Here is a 22124-nt window from a genome sequence, read left to right as displayed (position 1 = left end):
AATTGGTCTCCTCTTTCTCCCAGATTATAGCTTTGCAAATTTTTTCTAAAGTGCTCTAAACCCCTATTGTCTCAGTCTCAACCGGGAGATGCAACAACCAATTATTAAATTATTGAGAGCGTACTGAAACTACTTGATAAAGCTGTAAATCAAAGAGATACTATGAAGGGCAGAGGAGGTTTCAAAAAAACACCATCAAGAGAAATTATCATAGCTGTTGAAGTTCTGCCAGAGGTACCTGTGACAAAATTAAATTTACCCACACTGAGTATATCAATTCCTAAAATACTGGATTTGGTTTAAGGGTCTGTCAGCTACTAGAGTGGTATGACTTCACTAAAAGGATCAATGAAACCATTATCTTCTATTTCTCCTCAAGATGAAGGTGCATCTAATGTGGCATGTGTAGAATATCAACATATGTAATTCAGTTAGGCAAATCATCTCCATTGGGTAAACACATCCCTCTTTACAAAATGACTATCTAATTTATCATCACAACCTGAAGCACAGCCTTTGGATGTCTTCTGTCACAATTCTGTATTAATTCAAACCTATTCATCTTACAGGAAGTAGTTTGTTGTCTTCAAACATCTGTCTTGTGCCATTTGTGTAGCCCGTGGCTCAGTGATATTTCTGTCTCCTTATTGTGTGTTAACAATAAGCTTGTCTAATTACGTATTGTTGGTAAATAATTTACATTTTCCCTTTTAAAATGACCGCCATCTGTGATTGCACCAGCTTTAAAAGAAGCTTTAAAATAAGGAATCTGCATCTCTCTTGGCTAAGTTGGCAGTGATTAATATACACTCCCCAGACTTTCCCTTTGTACACAGTATATAAATTGTAGTATTTCCTAATACATTTATCCTACAGATTTCCCACTGCAGCTGTGGATGCCAGATCCCTGTAAGCGTTACAGGCCAGGCTGGATGGGGCTCTGAGCAACCTGTTCTAGTGGAAGGTGTCTCTGCCCATAGCAGGGGGATTGGCACCTGATGACCTTTAAGGTCCCTTCCAACTCAAACCGTTCTTTGATTCTAAGTATTTTGTAGTAATTGTGTTACACTTATTTCCTGGATTTACCACCAATTCTAGGGGACTATGCTTGACACGCAGCTAAGATGACCAATTCACGGAAGTGTGACACTCTTCTCATTTCCTCTTTTACTGTCCCTTCACCTGGTCCCTTGCAAAGGAATAGCCATATACCGACAGCTCCTCGCACTAGCCAGGAAACTGCTCTTGGGATAACACGGCTTTCAGACAAGTCACCTGCACTTGCTGCTTCGGGCTGCTTTCCTTCAACATACCGTCTGTGTACTCCCGACTCCGGTTGAAGGCAACGTGGAGATCAGCCTGGCCTCCTCTCAGGCTCCAAGATTAAGTCTTAAACTTAAGACTTGAACTCGGGCCACAGCGCGTTGAGTGGGACCAGCCCTCGGCTCTTTCGGGGGCCGCCTGTGACCCTACATTTTGCAGGAGTGAGGAGGCGACCTCACTCCTCAGCCGTTCCCTCCCGTTGGCCGCAACGCCCCGAGCGAGGCGCGGCCGTTGCAGCCGCGCGGGCCCGCCCGCGCCGGCACCGCAGGGATGCGCGCCGGGATCCCGTGCACGGAACGGCGGCACGGAACGGGCGCTCTGCGCCAGCCCCCGCGGGGAGGAGCCGCGTTGGAGTAACACAGAAGAAGTGGGAAGAATGCCACGTTCCTGGGAATTGTTCATCGTAGGCGAGCGTGAAGCATAGTCACGTAGAACTGGTAGTAAAAGTAGGATATATGTGTAACACAAACACTACTAAGTGCTTAAAAATGTAGAACGGTTTGGGTTGGAAGGGACCGTAGAGATAATCTCGTCCCAACCTACCTGATGTGGGCAGAGGCACCTTTCACTATCCCAGATTGCTCAGAGCCCCATCCAACCTGGCCTAGAACACTTCCAGGGATGGGGCATCCACAGCTTCTCTGGGAGACCTGTGCCAGCGGTATTGGGAAACACTACAATTCACATTCTGTGTACAAAACGGAAGTCTGGGGACTGTATATTAATCACCGCCCAATTTAGGCACGTTAAGAGGTGTGGATTCCTTATTTTAGAGCTTTTTTCCCCCAAGCCGCTGCAGTTACAGACGGTACCAGTTTTAAAACGGAAAGCACAACGTCGCGCAGCTCACAGCGCCCGCTCCCCGCCCCCCCACTCCCCTCAGCGGGAGCGCGCACCCGCCGCCGCGCGCGGCCTGACGTCATCGCGGGCGGGCGGGCTGGCGCGCGTGACGTGCGCCCTCCCCAGCCCTCCCCTGCCCTCCCCGCGCCGGCCGGGCCGCGGGCGCTGATTGGCCGCCGCCTTCCCGCTTCCTCCTCACCGCCCGAGAACCCGCCATTTTGAAAACCTTGTTGATTCCGGGAGGGAGGGAAGAGGGAGAAGGAGAGGGAAAGAGTGCCTGGCGGCTGTGGGGCTGCGCCGCGGCGGTGCGTGTGTGTGTGTCGCTGCGCCCGGACCCGCCTCGTCCAGCAGCAGCTGTCGCCTTCAGCTACTGCCGCCGCGCCTGAGGAGGGAGCCGGGAGCCGGGGCTCGAGCTGAGGTGGGTCCCGCCGCCATGGCCGTAACGGCGCCCGAGAGCGGTCCCGCCTCGCCGCGCCCGGGCCAAGCAGGGACGGATTCTGACGAAGAAAAATGAAACGCAGCCGCCGCGGCGCCAGGCGCCCGTCCCGCCCCGGGGACGCGCCGTGTGCGGGGCGCTTGTCACCGGGGCTGCCTCCGTCCCGGCCCCTGCCCGAGGTGTTTCCTGGGTGCTGCGGTGTCCTGCGGCGGGAGCGGGCGGAGCGGTCCTGCGTCCGGCGGGGACGCGATGGCGCCTTGGCTGCCGGCGCCACCGGGCGCTGCGCATCGCCGTCGGCTTTGCCCCGGCATCCGGCTTACAAACCGGCAAGAGGGGACAGGTGGAGAGTCCCCGTCTGAAAAGCCCCAGGCGAGGGCGGGAGACGCTCTCCCGGTAGAGGTGAATCCCTTTTTCCCCTAAGCAAAACGTCGTCCCGAACGTAGGTGGTGGAAAGCTAAGAAGTCTCTAACTTTCTCTCTTCTGTAACCTTTGAAAGGGGAAGGAAAGACAGTGTGTAGTGCTTCTCTTGCTTTTACTCATGACTTCAAGTAGAAGTCAGTAATTGCCGTGAAAATGCCAGATTACTTACTACAAATGAAATACTGGTAGTATTACCCTGAAAGATAGATTTTTCTCTCGTGATTTAGCCAGGAAACTTTACTTTTCCTCGTACTGTTGGTAATAAATATTAACTCATGTTTTCTGTCATTTGGAAGACGACTGATCTCTGGCAACTGCTAATGCTTCATATAAGCAGCAGATCTAAATGTTACTTATTGCACCTGATCTCTTGTACTGGCTTTAATATTGCAAAAAGAAAATGGTTAATTTTGTGAAATTCTGTTCCAGATCTAAACGGTGAAAATTTTTGAAAGCTAAAATTTTTAAAAATGAGATATATGGCTATCTTGCTCTATTGGATAGATGTTTTCTGTTAGTAGGGAAATGGTACATGCATAACTAAGATATTTTAAAGTTTACATATATGCCACTTCAGATGCTAAGAAAAACTCTTAAATATGCTAAATATGAAGCATTTATTCTTTTTTGTTGTAGATCTGCAAATTAAAACAGGAAGTATTTTCATGACCAAAGATGCAGCAGCTGTCTGGGTTATGAAAGCAGTGTTAATTCTTCCTTGAATTGCTTGCAACTTTTTTTCTTTTTTTAATGTTTCTGTTCCCATTTCCCACCTAAGTAAGTAACCTGTTTAAGTTACTAGGAAATTTGCATGCATAGTTAACCATGATCAAAAATAAGTATTAAGTTTATAGCAGGGTGCAGTAAAATGCTGATATCTTAAAACACTGCAGTTTTTAATAGATAACAGTATCAGCTGCTTTGAGTGGGTGTTTCCGAATGTTTCACAAAAGCAGCTTGAAGACATGTATGTGAATAGAATTTATAACCTTTTAGAGTGTTCTTAGCCAGACTAGTTGCAGAATGGATGGCAACAAGTTCTGAAAAGTTGTGTGTCTTGTGTATATGTCAGGCACCGTAGTGATTAGACAATGTCAACAATCAGAGAGTGCCAGCACACTGCTTCTGCTGCACAAGAAGGTAATTTTTTTAAAGCAAGATTCCTGTGCTTTTCATGGATGTTGTTTTATTGATGATGGTTTCCTTTGACTCTTTCTACAGAAACATACACCATGTCTTCTGTTGATTCCTCAAAAGAAGATACGATGTCAGAAAAAACAGATGAGAAACAACCTGAAACTGAAAACAAAGCTGAGGAAAGTGATGAAGATGAAGAAGAGGAGGAGGAGGAAGAAGAAGAAAAGGGTACTTGTTTTTCTGTTGAATAAGTTGTTCTTTAATAAATGCCAAGCTATTGAATGCAGTCTCCTGTGATTTTGGCTAATTGTACAATTATTGAGGAGATGCCATAGCACATCTGTCTCATGGGTCATAATAGCTTCCCAGTAGACTATATCAGGCAGTGCTAAAAACAGTGGTGCTGATTTATCTCAGTAAAGATTGAAGGAACTGCCAGCATCCTGGACTTCTATACTAGGGATTGTTTTTTGTGTGTAATTTTTTTGATGATTGTAGGAGCTATTGTCCTTTATCAAATTATTTTTTGCCAGTAACACTCTGAAATGATCTGTGTTTGCCAAAGAAAAACTTCAAGTGTGCAGTATTTTTGGAAACAATATGAATGTTTTTGCTTAACTACAGTGAATTAATTTTCTGGGTATCCAAATGTAATTATATTGGGTCAGCAGAAATTCCTTTAGACTAATTTTGGTATATAAAAAATTGCAGCAATATGATAGGATGAGGAAGCAAGGCAGGTTTTTTTGTTGGGGTATGTAATTGAAGGTAGTCAAGGAGAACAAAACAAGATGGGGGAACTACTATGCAAAAATGTTAATTTCTATTGTGAAGTCTCCAGGCATCTGTTTTCAAAAGGAAAGCATTCTTGGAAATATGGCTGTAATGTGGCACAGTGAAAACCAAGTCATTGATGCTCTTGGATCCTTGAAAGAGATGATGTTTGTCTTTAGGAAAGGCAGTAGAAAGAAGACAGATTATGCTGTTTGGAAAACAGCAGAGTAATTGTCATTGGATTTTCAGAAAAAAAAATTCTTTTTGCTCTGGTTTTGATTATGTTCATACAGGTTTTGAAGTGGCTTTCAGCTGTTAAAGGCAGGACAGCCCATCTGTTTAGCTCTAAGGATAGTATTACTTGAGGTGTCAAGTATTTCAGTATGAAATGTTCAGCTGAAGCTTTAGCTTTTTCTTTGGAGTGGTATCATTAAATTAGTGATGTGCTGGGTATATGTAAAACAATCTAAATGTATTCATTAGTAAGCAGTACCAGAATTACTGGGAATAATATTCTTGCTGTATTAGTGATACTCGTGTTGTGCCTTGTGGAGTGCTTCTCTGTGTACCCTGGGATGTGTAGTACAGTCCCACTGCACTTGTACTTCTGCTCTCCTGCTGAAATGTGTGGTTTCTCCAGTCCAGTAGTGGGAAACATATTGTGTGCTGGCATCCTGGACCCTGCTTTTGCCTATCTGGTGTTCGTATTCTTCATAGTGCTGTGCATGGAGTTGTGTGCATACAGAGTGCAGCATCCAAAGAGAATGTGCAAACAAGGTCAGTTTTGTATCTGAAAAAGGCAATGAAAGGAAAGAAGGATTTGTTTCTGAAAACACATCGTCCTACAGTCTCCATTACAGTGAAGTTACCTTTAGGAAATGCCCAGTCTTGTCTTCAAGGTTTCCTTGGATACAGGATTGTGGTGAAGAACTGGAGAGACTTCTAGTTATGTACATGCAGCTCTATAGAATCACGCTGGCTTATTAGCCAAAGGTTTGAAAGTGTTATAGTACCTGGTTATATCATCATCCATTTTTGATTTGCCATTTCAAAGAGTCAGTGTTGTGTTGCCTGTCACTTCAGTCAGATCTGCAATGAAGAATATTGTGTTTAAGGAAGCTGTCTTTTGCAGAGAAGAGTCTCATTGTTGAAGGAAAAAGAGAGAAGAAGAAGGTTGACCGATTGACCATGCAAGTTTCCTCACTGCAGAAGGAACCTTTTACAGTTACACCAGGTAAGCTTGACTTCTCATATACTAATTGTGTTGGGAATGATAACGAAAACTCAAAAAAGATGAAATTACTAATTTGTTGTAGGTGAGACCTAATTTATGAGTCATGATCCTTTTTAAAATAATAATGCTATAAAATATGAAAACTCTTTTATTCTGTAGCATCAGTTTAAACTGTAAAAGTTACATGATGTTTAAACTTACTTGGAATAGGATCTTCAGTACCTCACCACTCCTAACAAAGGCAGGAGCAGCCAGAATAGAAAGAAATGCCAAATCCTTGTACCCTGATCTAAGTAGTATCAAGTAAGGCAGGTAACAAGCCTGTCAGGATGCCTAACTGATAGGAAAAGGCCTGCTTAATGTGTGACCTATTGTAATGTCTAATGATGTTTTTATGGAAATTCTTTGCTTTTTTTCAAAAAAAAAGTAGAATCTTTAAGTTGCAAACACATAGGTAAATACAAATGTGATGCATAGCATAAATGATTTTAATTGTTTCAGGAAAAGGACAAAAACTCTGTGAAATTGAGAGGATACAGTTCTTTCTGAGTAAAAAGAAAACAGACGAACTTAGGAACCTGCACAAACTCCTCTACAACAGACCAGGCACTGTAAGAATTTCAATCTTATATCCATTAGTTCTCATGTACAGTGAAAATGTTTGTAGTGCAGTTTTTTACATTTGCACATATGGATCTATTTCTTGAGTGCTATTTATTACAAGCTGCTTAGAAAATGGGTATTTGCAGGACCAGTTAAATAAGCTTCCTCCTTTTAACTCCTATAAACTCACTCCCTATAAAAATCCTGTGGCAGGGTGTACTAAATCAAAAGTCTCTTGAATGTAGATTTGATTTTTTTTTTTCTTTAATGGTGGAATGTTAGATTACCTTACAAGGAGGAGTTGGAAATAATTTACGGTTCACATTCTAAAAGCTGCTGACATGCAAGTTTGTCAATACTCAAAATACTGCATGTGTTAATACATTGCTGCTTTTCTGCTATTTTTCTCTTAGTTTGCAGTAAGCAGTAGAAAAATAAAAGTGATAAAAATATCTACTAAGATTTTATATATAACAGTTTTCATAAGATAATTTAAATATTGTCCATTTTGTATTTAAGGATGACACTTAAAATATAATGGCAAGTCTTTCTTGGAGTGGGTTATGTATCACTGATTGTGCCTTAAATTTCAGAGTAAATATGACCCATTTTCCTTGCTAATGGAAGCAAAATGTGAAATTGAGACAGATTAAATTGTACAATTTCTATATGTTTATTGTAACTATGGGAACTTTTTTAATATCTTTGTGTATTTTGGAGACTTGAACAGCTGGCACAGAAACCAGAAATTAAATAGTACTAGTATACAGATGTGATCTAATTTCTTAGACCACTGCTTCTGATGCAATGTTTGTTTAAATCTCAAAGAATGATCTGTTGCCACAAGTATTTAGAAAAAAATATATCAGTATGGTTTCAGTCAAAATTGTATTTAATCAGAGTTTTTGGGAACTCAGAATGCTGTTTGATATAATGAAGGTCAGATCTTGTCTTGTATGGACATATTTGTATGTGCTTTTAATTGTACGTAACGTTTTTAATGAAACATACCAGTACCACCTGCAAATTCTCTTTAGGTGCTGGACCAAGCTCTTTGGAAAAGGAGCTCAGCTTTGGTAAAATTACAAACTAGTGAAGAAACAGCAAAAATAAACTTTGTAGTATTGAAAGCTAGTTCAAATTATTCTTGGTAGTGTTATAAAGATCTCAGAAGATTGAGAGATCTGGGGTTACTTTTTAACTTTTTTTTTCTTTTTTTCTTTTTTTTTCTTTTTTTGGTAAAAGGAGATGAAACGAAAACAAAGAACTTAAGTACATTTGTGATCTTGATGGGAGCAATTTTCCATTTATAAGGGCTATTGGAATGGAAGTTCAATCCAGATCAGACACCAGGTGTAATGGTAGAAATTGTAGATTGGGTGGTACGTAAATGCAGATATTGCTCCTACTAAATAAGAGGTTCAAAAATATAGTCATGGAATTATGTAAGACTTCAGAATAGCTAGTAAAGCAAATCTACTTTAGCAGATTATAGAATAAAAAATAAAATTCCCTATTTTGTAACAAATGACATGATACAAAGCATGCAACAGGCTTCATAAAGTTGTAGTTTTGCAAACCTGTAAATCATCATGCAGTACATTCTAAGTGAGCTTGAAACTGCAAGTGACTTTGTCTAGTAAGTTATTAAAAGTACCACAGTCACAAGAAATTGAACTTAATTATTGTAGTTTGTCTATCATAAGATAAGGCATAATCCATGTAGATTATACCTAAAAGGTGTAGCTTTGTCTACAGAAAGCTAAATGCTAGAACAGGTTTTCTTGTATGAAAGGTTAACAATTGTAGTCGGATGAAATAGTTTAAACTGCTTGCAATGAAAAGTAATCTGTGTCTTCTGTTCTAGGTTGCATCCCTAAAGAAGAATGTGGGTCAGTTCAGTGGGTTTCCATTTGAAAAAGGAAGTGACCAATATAAAAAGAAGGAAGAAATGTTAAAAAAGTAATGATCTCTTGATACTTAACGTAGCTTGACTCATGCTATGCAATCTATTTTTTCTTTTTTTCGTCCACAATTTTACTTGAGATTAACATTAAACTGTAAGACAGGTGGCTGTTTACTAGAACTCTGCAATTTTTTTTCTGAGTTCATTTTAATCACACAAACTGGTCTCTTAAGACAGCTTGAAATGTATTATGAGTTAAATTGTGAACATTTTATTCGCAATTCCTACATTCCTGATTTTAACTGTTACATGCTAACTAGCAGATTCTTCTACCAAATGAGAGGAAAGCGTTATTTCCCCAGGGCAAGCATAGTGTTGTGAACACATTGCACTTTATTCATGGTGCAAACCTGCATCCTTCTATGCCTCAAAACCTTCCTCCTTCAGAATCAAAGCCGTCTATGATTATTATATATTAAACATACAAGAATTGCTCTAGCAACTAGTCTCACAAACTTTTTTTTTTTTTTTTACTGTCTCCCTTTATGCGTTGCTTTTCCATCAACAGGAAAAGCTGCTGCAACTTAGTTTTGTCTGGACTGAAAAAGTTTAAAATGCCCTTGCATATTTGTGTAGGTAGTTGTAACAAATGAAAGAACTAAAACCATCTACAAAATATATTCTAAAACTGAGTGGGTTTTTTAGTTCCTGTTTGCTGGTAGTGGAAAGGCTTCTAGAACTTGGATTTTCCAAGTCTTTCTTCTTCAGATAGGCAGTTTTCCAGGAGTACAGTTTGCCAAATACATGGGAATCTACAAGACAAACTCTTATCTCCTGATGGGAATTTTGACTGTTTCCCAAAGGTTTAATTGGATAATTCCCCCTATCAAAAAAGGGTGCAAAGTAAAGTAATTTTGCACTTTTTTTTTTTCTTATTTTCTGTATGAAACAACTGCTAGTTTAGTCTTCAGCAAATATTCTGAAACCTGATTGCATTGGGTTGCATATGAAGGTGCAGAGCCCTGTGTGCTTGCATTACTGTGGTAGCTTCTGCTGCTGTTTGTAGCTGTGTGGAACACAAACTGTTGATCAGTTTGTTAATTTGTTCTGCCTCTGTGGTTGATTTCTGCCCAGACTTTACATGTGCATGTCATATTTTAGCAGCATTGAAAAAGATGAACAAAGGTCAACATGTATTTCGCAGAACCTTACTATTCAGGCTATACGTCATAAAGAATGTAATACTTTTTTTACTGTGGTTCCTTAACTTTTTTTAAATATCCTGTTATGCAGATTTGGGAATTCTGTTTTATTTTGCTTTATGTAATATGGTGGCGATTCTTTGCTTAATCATTGATAAGTCTGGAAATGTAGTTGACTGTGTGTGTATATATATATATATGTATATGTATATATATATATATATATATATATATATATATAGTCAGGTGGCAGACACAAGCCAGACAACAGCTTCTAGCAGTCAGATGTTGACTGTTTAGGATGTGATACTGAATCTCTTTTTCTTTTCTTTTCCTTTTTTTTTTCCCCCTACAGATTTAGAAATGCAATGTTGAAAAGTATCTGTGAAGTTCTTGACTTGGAAAGATCAGGAGTTAATAGTGAGCTCGTAACCAGAATATTAAACTTCCTAATGCATCCAAAATCTTCCGGCAAGGTAAGACGCAGGTTGTTATGCTTGCTCTTACAGCTCTGTTCTGATGGAAAGTGCATCTGTTCTCTATTCCTCATTGTTTGCTTGTTTCCAGTAATAATATAATTACTGTTCTAACTTACTGAAGTAGGAATGACTTTTTGAAAGAGAGTAGTTCTACTACTGCAGGCATCCATAACGGGGTGACAACTTAAATAGAAATTCTGTTTACTTGTGGGTGTCCCCATTAGACACTGTTAGTGCATGAACACATGGAGCTCATTAGGATATCGATTCCCAAATGCCAATTATCCTCTGCTTTGTGGGTGGAGGAGAATAGATACATGAAAGGATGGGAAAATCAAGTGTCAGATGTTGCCTCTGTTTGCTGTATTTTGCAAATGTATGTTATCACATTTGGACATCACCAAATGGAATTTGTTGCAGGGTACAAACGCTTGGATTTAGCCAGTGCACTAGATTCAGAGTGCAATTGCCAAGACTGCTAAACTGTGTTGTTAATCTTCTTGGACTTCAGTTTTTAATCTAAAAGTAATACTAAAATAGTTGCACTATTGCTCAGGAAATTAAATCTATTCCAAACAAACACTGGAAAGTGATGTGAATAAATGATGGGGTCAGCCTGCAGCTTTAGGGACACAGTTACTGAGTTACAGCAAAATGCAGGTTTGCATAAGAAGTGACAAAATTTCTGCCTTTAAGTCTTCTGAGTCATTAACTGATTTGTTACCAGAAGAAAAGGCTTGGTAGGTAAAAGAACAACCTAGAATGAACCTTTCTTGCTTCCCTTCTCTAACCTTTGAAGATTTGTTTTCTTAGGGAAGGGGTGCACTTATCTTAGAAATGAAATTTCATTTTGCTCAGCTCTATCTCATTAGTGAATGTTTACTGCAAAATATTATGGCTTGAGTGTAGCATATAAAATAGCCCTGGGTTATGTTAAGACACCTCTATAGTTCTTTACTGTTCTTTCATGTGATTTGAAATAATTTATCTTTTTTAAATTTACTTCTATATTCCTACTTGGATTACACACATCTCTTGTCTCTCAGCCATTGCCAAAGTCCAAAAAACCACAAAGCAAAGGTGGCAAAAAAGAGCGGAGTAGCTCTGGAACAGCAAGAAAAGCAAAACGCACCAAGTGCCCAGAGATCTTGTCAGATGAATCCAGTAGTGAGGAAGATGAAAAAAAGGAAAAGGACGAGTCTTCAGAAGAGAAAGAAAGTGAAGATGAGGTAATGAGTTATTTTGTTTGTTATTCAACATTATGTCATTGCTTTCAGTTGGTAACGCTTGGAACACAGAACTGGGGAGTGAGGTTTAGCTGAAGAAGGGAATACATCTGCAATTTTTAAGAGGTTTTCCTAAATTCTTAGTGTGTTGAATTTAGAGAATCATTTAGATAAAAGGCAAAAGTTCTGGTGCTTGAGTGTATGTATGCACCTTATAAAACCGTTTGCTGTGTGTAATTTTGAGGCAGCCAGGATTGCTAATGTAATTGTATTTCTTAGATCATCTTGTGATAACTTGTAATTTCATAATGCAGTGTTTGATATGATACCTAGGACTTAACTTTGAGTTCAGGAGGAGTCACTGACCTACCTCACTGCTTTGGTTTGGGATCTTGTTTCCATATTTCTCCTGGATTTTATATCTTAATCTCTCTCTTCAAGTTTTGTGTCTTAAAGTAAGCGCAGCATAGTAGGCAGCCTTAAAAAGATCTCTGCAATCTCTGAAGTGTCTTAATCTCATTGTATTTTGTGTTTTCTTTAAAACTTTTTGCATACTAGGCAGGAAGCATCAAATCATGGAATAGTTTGGGTTGGAAAGAACCTTTTAAAGATCATCTAGTCCAATCCTCCTGCAATGAGCAGGGACATCTTCAGCTGGATCAGGTTGCCTTATTCAGCCTGGCCTGGAATGTTTCCAGGGATGGGCATTCACCACCCCTGTGGACAAACTGTTTCAGTGTTTCAACACCCTCATTGTAAAAGAAATTCTTCCTTATTTTTCTTCTAAATCAACCCTCCTTCGGTTTAAAATCGTTACTCCTTATCAGACCCCAGCAACAAAGTGCAATTAGTCAAACTGCTGGTGCCCAAGTTCTTTATGGCAACTATGTAACCCCTGGTGGTAATAAAAGTCCACTCTTTACTTAAGTTACGTTCTGTCTGTTGAAATGGAAGTGTAACAGGGTGTTAATAGCCTGAGCTATAGGAAACAGTAGCAATCTTTTGTTGAAAGGCAATTAATGTAACTTAACAGGTTGTTTTGTTGGGGTCATTTTGATAGGTGTTTGGTTTAATGTAAAAAGATGGTTCAAGGGAATTTTTATGCCTCCATGAAACAACCTTAATTCTTACTGTGCCTTTTTCATTCCTTGTAAATGGCAAATTGAAAGAGAGCTGAAATACTAAAAGTTGCCGTATCTGTTAATTTTTTCAGGAAAACAGGGTTTCTGCTGTGAGGAGAGGAATATCTGTTTCAGTGGCAGGAGTTGTCTTTTTTCCAAGAACTCAGTTATTTTTTAAAAAAAACCCAAAAATCTAAAACTCTCCAAACAAAATTCTAACAAACAAAAAGGCATAGCAGTAAACTCCATTGATCTAAGTGGGTCATCTTTGCTTTCTTTCAGAAGGTAGGAGTTAGGTATGTCTGCAATGGCTGAGTGGACTGAATTCTTCAGAAACTGAAGTTTAGGTGTGTTGAATAAATCGTAATAATTACAAAAACACTTGTTTGTCAGATTAGTTTGAAAATAGGACCTGGTGAAATGGAAAATCTCTGTACAGCTTTAAGATTGCAGTATTTTTTAAGAGTTAGGGTTATGACAGCTTTTGATACACTGGATGTAGGCAGTGTATCTATTTTGCTGTACCAGCTCTGTTGGAAACTTAGGCATGAAGTGGCTGGAGTAAACTGTGCTCAGAGTGGAAATTTTTCCTTTTATGGAAAAGGGGTATGGATTTCTCTTAATGGAAGAGGTTCAAGTAATACCTATTACTTTAATTTTATTATTTTCTTTTTGTAGCCCCCTAGAAAAGCATCTAAAAGAGAAAAATCTAAAAAGATGACTTCTAAAACCAAGAAAGCTGTGAAGGGTGCAAATGTCAAGAAGGCAGACAGCAGCACTACTAAGAAAAACCAGAACAGTTCTAGAAAAGGTAAATGCTTTAAATCTTTCATCGTGCATTGCCTTATAGCTTAACTGGAATGTTTATTAGAAAGGAAGCTTTTGCACTGTATTGTGAAAGAAAATGGAATTTGGTAAATTGTTGGTTTGCTACTTGATGCTTCTTTCCTTGAAACAGTATTTAATAAAAAAACCTGTTGGTTTGGATGTATTTAATGTATTTTCTGCTGTGTGTATGTGAATAGTTTTTATTTGCGTATGAACTGAAAGTATCAGCCAAGTTCTCCATTTTGCTGGAAGAATATTGGTAAAGTTCTGTTTGGGCCTCTGTAGTGGCTTTATGCAAATCTTGTAATTGATCCAGTAGTGTGTATCCCATGTGTGTGTCTTTGGTTCAGCAGCTTGATACTGGTTTTTTGTTAACATAGATATGGTTCCTCCATGTGTCCTTTTGCGGTTGTTTTTCCCACATCTCGTGATGTGCATGATATAGACACTGAGTTTCTTAATTGCTCTGTAAAGATTGCAGTAGTGAGGGTGGGAGCAGTGGTGTCTTGCTAGGCACCTTTGCCCAAAAGGGCCTGGGCAGGGCCAGATGGTTCTTGCAGACAGCTCATGGAGGGCCATTCAGCAATGGGCACTCCTGATAAGGAACACTGACAGCACTCGAGGCTCTTGCAGCAAGTGTGGGGCCAGGGAAGTGACTGGCACCCCTGTTCAGCACCTGTGAGCTGGCCTCAGCAGCAGTGTCCAGCTGTGGGCTCCCTAGGGCAGGCATGGACATCATGGAGTGAGTCCAGTGTGGGGGCACCAAGATGATGAGGGGGCTGGAGCTCAGGGTGCAGGAGGGAAGGCAGAGAGAGCTGGGCCCGTTCAGCCTGCAGAAGTGACGGGTGAGGAGGGATCATCCTGAGGTCTGCAGCTCCCAAATGGGAGAGTTTGGGGAAGGCAGGGCCAGGCTCTGCTTGGAGGTGCACAGGGAGAGGATGGGAGGTGACAGACACAAGTTGCCACCAGGGAAACTGCAGTTATTTGTTAGGGGAAGAAACTTCACCATGTGGATGGTCACAGAAATGGGGCCTGGAGGAGCAGTGAAATCCCCATTGGTGGAGATGTTTGGATATCAGCCTGGCATGGTCCCAAGCAACCAGCTCCATGTTGGCCTTGTTCCAAGTAGCAGCTTTGGTACCAGATGATCTTGAGAGCTCCTTTCCCACCTTAAATTCTGTAACACTCTGCGACAGCAGCCAAGTCTGTCACAACTGTAGTATAAGTTACTAATGCAGTTGATATCCATACTGCAAAGTACTCTATTTAATGCCGGTAGTGGCATATGCATGCTACAGCACAAGCATCAGGTCAGATTAGTTACCTTTCTTGTCAGTGCTTTGTGAAACGCTGCGGGTAATTTTTAATCATAGAATTATGCTAAATTTCTTTCATAATCTTATTTCTCAGCAGAGCAACTGGCCTGTGCTTAACTCAGTGTATTATCAGTTTGATTTCTAAATGTGGCTGTGTTCTGTGTACACCTTATTTTGTCATCAACACGTATTTATATATATACACACAAATGTTATATGTGTGTTTTTGCTGTAAGTTACAGAAGATATTCATAATTTCTTATTTACTCCTGCATTTCTATTTGCAGTACAAAAATCAAAACGTTAAGTAGGTCATTTTGTAAGGTCATTATCTAGTTTGTTTGGCATCTGCTCTGAATTTCATCTTGTTGGCAGTAGAGGAACTGAGTGGATATTGGAGTCATTCAGTCTAATTCCTTTTCTGCTGGCAAAGATGGTAGGAGTGTCCTGTGCTTCTTAACTTCATTTACAAAGTAATTCTTTTTTGTTCTCATGGTCTTTTTGATAGTAAGTTTCCAAAATTACATTGCAAAATTACAAGATCCTAGTCTACAGCACTCATAGGGGGAAAAAAGAAAGACAAACTCCTTTTTAAAGGAAATGCTTGCTTTTTATTTTCTTAGGGATGTGATACTAGAATTAAAATTTTTGTAATAAGTATTTTCAATTAGTTTGATAGGTTAAATTAATCCCATACTTTTTAGAGTTCTTGTTGATATTTAAACTGATGGTTCATCAATAATTACACAAATTCATAAATAAATGTAGTATTGATAGCATTAGCTTTGTTTTTAAATGGATACCAGGTCTAGCAAGATGTCTATTTTGAAGGAAGACATCTGGATTGGATGTTTGTGGGAAGTTCTGATGGCTTCTATTTTTAAGGAAGAAAATGGACAAACTGAAAACCTATTACTCTCCAAATTGTTCTTCATATTTAGAAAGCGAATCTGAGGATAGTTCAGATGATGAACCTTTAATTAAAAAACTGAAGAAACCACCCACAGATGAAGAACTGAAGGAAACTGTCAAGAATTTGTTGGCCAATGCAAACTTGGAGGAGGTTACAATGAAACAAATCTGTAAGGAGGTAAGTAAATCGCATTTTGCAGTGTTTATAGGTAGTGGATTTTGTGAACTGACTTTTATCATCATTTTATCATAATTGCAGAAATGGAGGCTTGTACTCTGCACTGTTGTTCAGAAACTAGATAGTTTTGCATTGGATTATTTACTTGCTAATAGCTATTACAATGAGAGTTTTAATCTTCAGATATGCAACACTGATATCAGTGTTAAAAGGGAAATACTAAAATTAGCTACCTGGGAAGTGACAGTATTGCCTCCAAACCAAGTGCCTTGTGTGACAGAGAAAATATCTGACATGTTTAGACAGTGCAGTGGGTTTGCTGCTGTCCATAGGGGACAGCTGTGTCCTGTGCTCTGTTCATTTCTGCTGCTCACTTTGCACAGTCATTCTTCATATGTTCTCCTTATAAGTCCATTTAGCTGTCACCTATCAGCATCTATCAGGATGGTTCTCAGCTGAGTTAGTGAGTGGAATCAATACAGCAAGAAATCAATTAACTGCCAGAACAGGTGGGAACCATATGCCCAGAAAAGGGAAAGGTGGGGGAAAAGTGACTAAAAACACAAATATAGTTACCTTGATATTTTCTGGTTAACTCACGTGTTTGGTTTTCCTGGTAATTTCAAGAAGTTATCTTGAGAAAACCAAACCAGAACTTATGAGAAAACTCTATGTAACTTGTTTTCATATTTATAGTCATTCTAGAAGTCTGAAATTTTGGTATGCTGAAATAAAATAGTCTGAATTGGTTGTCAGTGTTGGCATCTGTTTTTTGTTTGTTTGGTCCTCTCCCACGCTGTTAACCAAAGAGTAGTTGTACAATAGCACTAACATATTGACTCTTCTGTAGGTCTTTTGAAAGGATCACAGTTTTACTTATTATCAAATACTATGGCTTATTTATTTTTCATTAATTGTTTAGCTGCCTACACTAATGCAGGGCTATCTGACTACTTAAGAGAGCATTTAAAACAAAAATTGGAGAATTCTTACTTGTGTGACCTGGCAAGCTAGGCATTTCACTTTGTTGATGTGAAAAATTATAGTACTAATTTAGTCAGTGACCAAACATAAGAGTATCTGCATTTAAATATTTATGTGGTCCAAATAAGGACAGGAAAATAAGCTTGTGTCTTTATTAGCAGAGGGCATTTTAGCAGTTGTAGTACTAGAAGTACCAACATCAGTTTTTGCCCTAATTTCATTTAAGCTTCTTCTATTTATACAATCCATTGAATGAAAGTAATTTGAGGCTTGTTTTGTGGTTTTGTTTTGTTTTTACTTTTTTTAGGTGTATGAAAAATATCCTAGTTACGATTTATCTGACAGAAAAGACTTCATCAAAAAAACAGTCAAAGAGGTAAAGACTTGATCATTTAGAAAATATTCTGGGTTGGGGTGAGGTTTTTTTTCCTTCAGCCTGGTATGGCATCTTCTTACACAATTTTAATAGCTTCTTGTATAATACTGGAAATTTAGTGCTCACCTAAACCTAAACCTTGGATGTTTCATTGGGGTTTTTTTCCCTTGTGTTTCCCTCTTTAAAAAAATAATTGCTTCAGATTCTTTTCTTAGCATGCCACTACTACTCTCATGTATTTGTTTGGTAAGCATAACTTGGATTAACATTTTCATAGTTTTTAATGATTTGTACTCTGAAAGCTATGAATTTGCTTTAAATTACAGCTTCGGCTGCAAGATGTAATCTTATTCAGGCACTGGCCACATACATCCATAGACAATAGCACATGAGGTTGTACAACTCTGCAGACTTGTCAGCTAAGGCAAAAGGGAATAAAGACAGATAGCTTTTCTTTATGTGCTCCTGGTAGTACAGTTATGATGATCTTGCCTTTGAGTTTGTTGTGCTGAAGATCAGCTCTTATCTACTGTACTTATGACAGAGGGTTTATTGTCCAATCCGAGTTTTCTAATTTGTTAAAAAAAATCAGGTTTCATTACTTTTGCTTGCCTTAAAAGTAAAAACGGAACCGTAGAAGTGAGGTTCACTTAGTGGAGTTAATAAAGTAACTTCATTTTCATGTGGCTTCACTTAGAGATGTTGATACATGGCTATGTAGAATTGCTGTGTCTTGTGCATACCTGTGTCACTATCAGCAAAGGCATAAGAGAGCAATTTGTCTGCTCTAGGGATGTTTTTAGGTTTTTTTCAAAAGCAAAAGGAGAGTGTATTTTCATGATAATTTGATACAGAAGGAGAGGTTATATGTGATTGGATTGAGAAAAAGGAGAAAACTAATACATTTCTCTTTTCAGTTGATTTCGTGACCTGATTTGACTGTGGGAAGTGAAGATTCCTGGGTTTATGTTTCCATGGATTTGAAGATCTGATAGGCACCAGCAAAAGGAATGTTGTCTTACCCTTGTGGTATTTAGTCAGAGCTAATTCTGCTGATCTAATATTGAGTGTTAATGTAAATTGCTTTGTGTGGTTTTTTGTTTTGTTTTTTTAAACAGAACTGCATTTGATTCAATTTTTAGTTGAACATACATAAGTTTTATGCATGGCAGTAAATGTTCCCTTTTTTATAGTTTTGTACATTTTGAATTGCATTGTGTAACTAGATTCATTAAAGCCATCGTAGCTTTTTAGCGTGGATGACCTGCCTACAGGAGATTTTAAAATCGACTAAAATGAAAGCTGCTTATCTACACATATACATGCAGAGACTGGAATATTGCAGTATTGGTTACAAAGATATTTTGAAGACATTAATTCTGACAATAGGAAGAGTTAGTCACGTATTAATCTCTTCTATATTCTGATTAATTCTACCGATACAGAACTACTCTGAATCTAGATCAGTCTTGCATGTGTAGGCACTGAAAGAACTATCACAGCATGGTAACTAATTGGCATATAGATGTTATTTTTGTACTTTTAAAAGGCTTTTTGTTGTGTATATAAAGTTATTTCAAATTTCTTTTGTGCAAATCAGTTTTTTAATCTTGGTATCTTTGAATTTATGACATGAAATGTCAGTGTGAGGCAGTGACGCAGTGATAACAAGTGGTGTGCAGAAGTTTCATGAAAATGAGCTTAGGTTTCATTTAATTTAAACCTGTAGTTTAACTTTATACAGAGACCACAGACATTGAAACAATGTCTTGGATGTAGTAAATAAAATCCCTCCAAAGGCAATAGGAAAATTTCTAAAGTTCACTTTGCAAAATATCTTTTATGTTGGTGTCTTGACCTGATGGCCTAGCATCTCCAAAGCGGCTATCCAAGATATACAGCTGGAGGCTTGATGGCTTTGGAAATCCACAGGGCTTCCAAATTGGGCAGCACTGATGTGAACATATATTTAACCTCTCTTCTGTGTGGGAACGCTTTTCTGAAGCTGAGCTTCATTGCCCCAGTATGGACAATGGTACTTGTAAGCCTGCAGTCTTGAACTTTGGCTGGCAGCTTTTAGGATCAAAGCAAACTCTTTGCATAAATTTTTTGTTTAGGTTTACTCTTCTGCATACACCTTGTTTCTAACATGGGAAGTCTTACACTTAAAATCATAAAACTAAGAGCTGCCGAAGTGTGGGCTGCCATTCACACCATGAGCACAGAATCCCTCTGACTAGTATTGCTGGAAAGACAAAGTGTATTTTTTTGAATTTTATTATTGTACAGATGAGAAGTAAGGATTCATAAATTATCTAAATTCCGAAAATGTTCAGCCAGTCAGACTGTTGATCTTACACACACTTTTGAATTTCTTTGCGTGTAACCATTTATAAAAAGGCTGAATGTAATGGGGATTTTTTGTATTCAATAAATGTCTTTCACAAAAATGTAAATCAGTTTTAATCTAACATTTGCTTACATGTATAGTAAAAACAAAGCCTATACAGGAACAAGGTTGTTTGTCTTTATCTCATCTGCTAGAAACTATTGCCTTCTCTTCTTTAGAAGACACTATAGCTGAAATGTGTGTCCTTGCACCGGGATTTTATATCTTCTGTGAGGTTAATTTGTGCTTTGTTTTGTTTTTTTGTGGTTTTTTGTCTCTGAACTGTCTTAGTAGAAAGAACACTTCTTAATTTGCAATTAAAAACATCAAAAATTTCCAAGTCAGTCTTAAGAGCAGAAAGTTACTTGTATTTAGTTTTGATGTTTTACAAATACTTGAATGATCTTTTGATTTTTATGTAAATGCACTAGCCAGTTTTAATGATATGGATCAGGAAGTGTTTTTAAGATTCACAACTCCAAAGTATAAACATTTTTTAAATAGTTTGAATTCTAGTGAAAACTTAGAAAAGTATAGCATACTTCTATTTATTGTATAAATGCATTACTTGCCACTTTGGAATTGCACTGATGGAATGGAAATGAACTTGACATCCTTCAAATGCTTTGCCTAAATCTCTTAACAATGGCCTCAATGGAGAAGAAATGCCTGTTTCCTAGCAAATCCATAGCAGTCTGGCTGCAGCTGATACAAGATTCCAGTTCTTTCTGCAACTGGGAGAAAGGCTGCAAGACAGTACAAAAAGGTAAATAAATATCCTGCTTATCCAGATGGTTTAGAAGCACATCTGATCAAGGATCTAAATCCTGTTCACAGAGTCTCGTAAAAATAGAAATGGGTTAACTGGATAAAAGGTAACTGAATAAATTGTTCAGGTGTGTACCTTCCAGATGCTTAAGATAATGCCCTGACCATTATATTCTAGAGAAAAAATAGTCCTAAGATGTTGATTTGATTGCTTCCAGCGTAATTCCTACAATCCGATGTATCAGTTCTTCTTTAGTTAAGTGTTTGGTATTCGGTATTTTGGTTGGTGACTTGCAAAACCACAAGTTAATCTGAATGATTTCCAGGTATAAACAGCTGTTCTTATGAGCACTTGTGGCAACAGTGTATGGGCCCTGCAGGACAAAGAAGATGGAAAGGGCTAAGTGGGGAGATCAGCAATTTGGAGTGAAAAGGGGTTACATGCATTTAGAGTTATGTGGTAACCCATGGCATAGTGGTCAGGCATGTCTAACCAAGATGAAATTACAAAGACAGCTGTAAATTCCATCCCACTTTCTTTCCAGAAGCTCTAAACTAACAGCCTTCTTGGACCTGACCAGGTGGTTTATAGGGTCTGTTGTCTTTCTGTGGTACCCTGTTAAAAGCACATGACAAAGAGAGATCTAAGAATTGTCTGTGTTTGTATTAGCCATTGCTAAGCTGTACTTGAAAATAACCCTTTTGGAGGCCCATACTTAATCTGGACAAATAAAGCCCCTGGGTGTCAGCATAGTGACTCTAGTAAAGTTTATTATTAATTCTTCTGTTTCAGAGAGAGGGTGGCTCATGACCACTTGGGCAGATCTAATCTTCCTTGTTACCAAATCAGAAAGCTGAGTATAATACAGTAGCTTCAACTGGACTAGTTGAAAACACTCCTGAAATTACTTCTGATGGTTGTTATTGAAGGAGAAGAGTGGGAAAATCTGTCAGATACCAGACCACTGTCTGAAAACTTGCAGTAAGAAATTTAGTAAAATCAGTATTTCAGTTGCTGAGAAAAGAAACACCTTGAATGCTGACAAGTGTGTTGTTTTCCTTCTGCAAAGAAATGCTTCTCCTGCCTTTGAATTCAGAAGTATTTATTAAAGCAAGATGCTGGAAAGTACAGGTCTAAACGTTTATTCTTGACATGCAAGAACAAAGGGGCTGACAGGAATCTCATGCAGGTTAACAAAAGCAGCAGCAGCATCCTGCTTTTGGAACAGAGTATCTCCACTCAACAGTGAGGGTGGGGACAGCGGTGTCTTACTAGGCACCTTTGCCCAAAAGGGCCTGGGCAGGGCCAGATGGTTCTTGCAGACAGCTCATGGAGGGCCATTCAGCAATGGGCACTCCTGATAAGGAACACTGACAGCACTCGAGGCTCTTGCAGCAAGTGTGGGGCCAGGGAAGTGACTGGCACCCCTGTTCAGCACCTGTGAGCTGGCCTCAGCAGCAGTGTCCAGCTGTGGGCTCCCTAGGGCAGGCATGGACATCATGGAGTGAGTCCAGTGTGGGGGCACCAAGATGGTGAGGGGGCTGGAGCTCAGGGTGCAGGAGGGAAGGCAGAGAGAGCTGGGCCCGTTCAGCCTGCAGAAGTGACGGGTGAGGAGGGATCATCCTGAGGTCTGCAGCTCCCAAATGGGAGAGTTTGGGGAAGGCAGGGCCA

The 22124-nt window shown here is 39.1% G+C and overlaps 2 protein-coding genes across 15 annotated transcripts in view; one reads left to right on the top strand and one right to left on the bottom strand.

Moving 5' to 3' along the window:
* RNF144B (ring finger protein 144B) overlaps positions 1-1645 on the bottom strand; it is a 93117-nt gene extending 91472 nt beyond the window's left edge. Inside the window, exon 1 of one of the 7 annotated variants that reach the window (XM_023919644.2) lies at positions 1314-1645. The gene's annotated coding sequence lies outside the window, so the exon portion shown is untranslated. Of the gene's footprint in view, positions 1-1275 lie in introns of all 7 variants that reach the window. The other 6 variants (XM_023919642.2, XM_023919643.2, XM_023919648.2 and 3 more) reach the window with 6 other exon arrangements.
* Positions 1587-19808, top strand: DEK (DEK proto-oncogene). Of its 8 annotated transcripts, none has more exons than XM_086842390.1 (12): positions 1587-1760; positions 4092-4159; positions 4241-4384; positions 6063-6164; positions 6666-6775; positions 8635-8729; positions 10231-10351; positions 11401-11583; positions 13380-13512; positions 15787-15935; positions 17227-17295; positions 18213-19808. In XM_086842390.1, exons 2-12 carry the CDS (start codon positions 4111-4113, stop codon positions 18222-18224), a joined length of 1167 nt encoding a protein of 388 aa, XP_086698516.1. In that variant the 5' UTR covers positions 1587-1760; positions 4092-4110; the 3' UTR covers positions 18225-19808. The 8 variants fall into 8 exon arrangements, with proteins under 8 accessions (XP_086698516.1, XP_086698505.1, XP_086698528.1 ...); XM_086842379.1 differs by having other exon boundaries at positions 1587-1769; XM_086842402.1 differs by having other exon boundaries at positions 1587-3796.
* The last annotated feature ends 2316 nt before the right edge of the window (positions 19809-22124 follow it).

This window comes from Cyanistes caeruleus, chromosome 1 (genome assembly GCF_971803275.1).
Source record: "Cyanistes caeruleus chromosome 1, bCyaCae1.hap1.1, whole genome shotgun sequence".
Taxonomy (NCBI): domain Eukaryota; kingdom Metazoa; phylum Chordata; class Aves; order Passeriformes; family Paridae; genus Cyanistes; species Cyanistes caeruleus.
Note: the sequence above shows the minus strand (reverse complement) of the source record. Positions and strands in the feature narration are given on the sequence as shown.

Bases quoted from the DNA above. Each gene is read 5' to 3' on its own strand.
- DEK (XM_086842390.1), top strand. From the start codon at position 4,111: ATGTCAACAATCAGAGAGTGCCAGCACACTGCTTCTGCTGCACAAGAA. The intron at 6,776-8,634 runs GTAAGAATTTCA...CTTCTGTTCTAG, and splicing joins TCTACAACAGACCAGGCACT to GTTGCATCCCTAAAGAAGAA. The intron at 10,352-11,400 runs GTAAGACGCAGG...CTTGTCTCTCAG, and splicing joins ATCCAAAATCTTCCGGCAAG to CCATTGCCAAAGTCCAAAAA.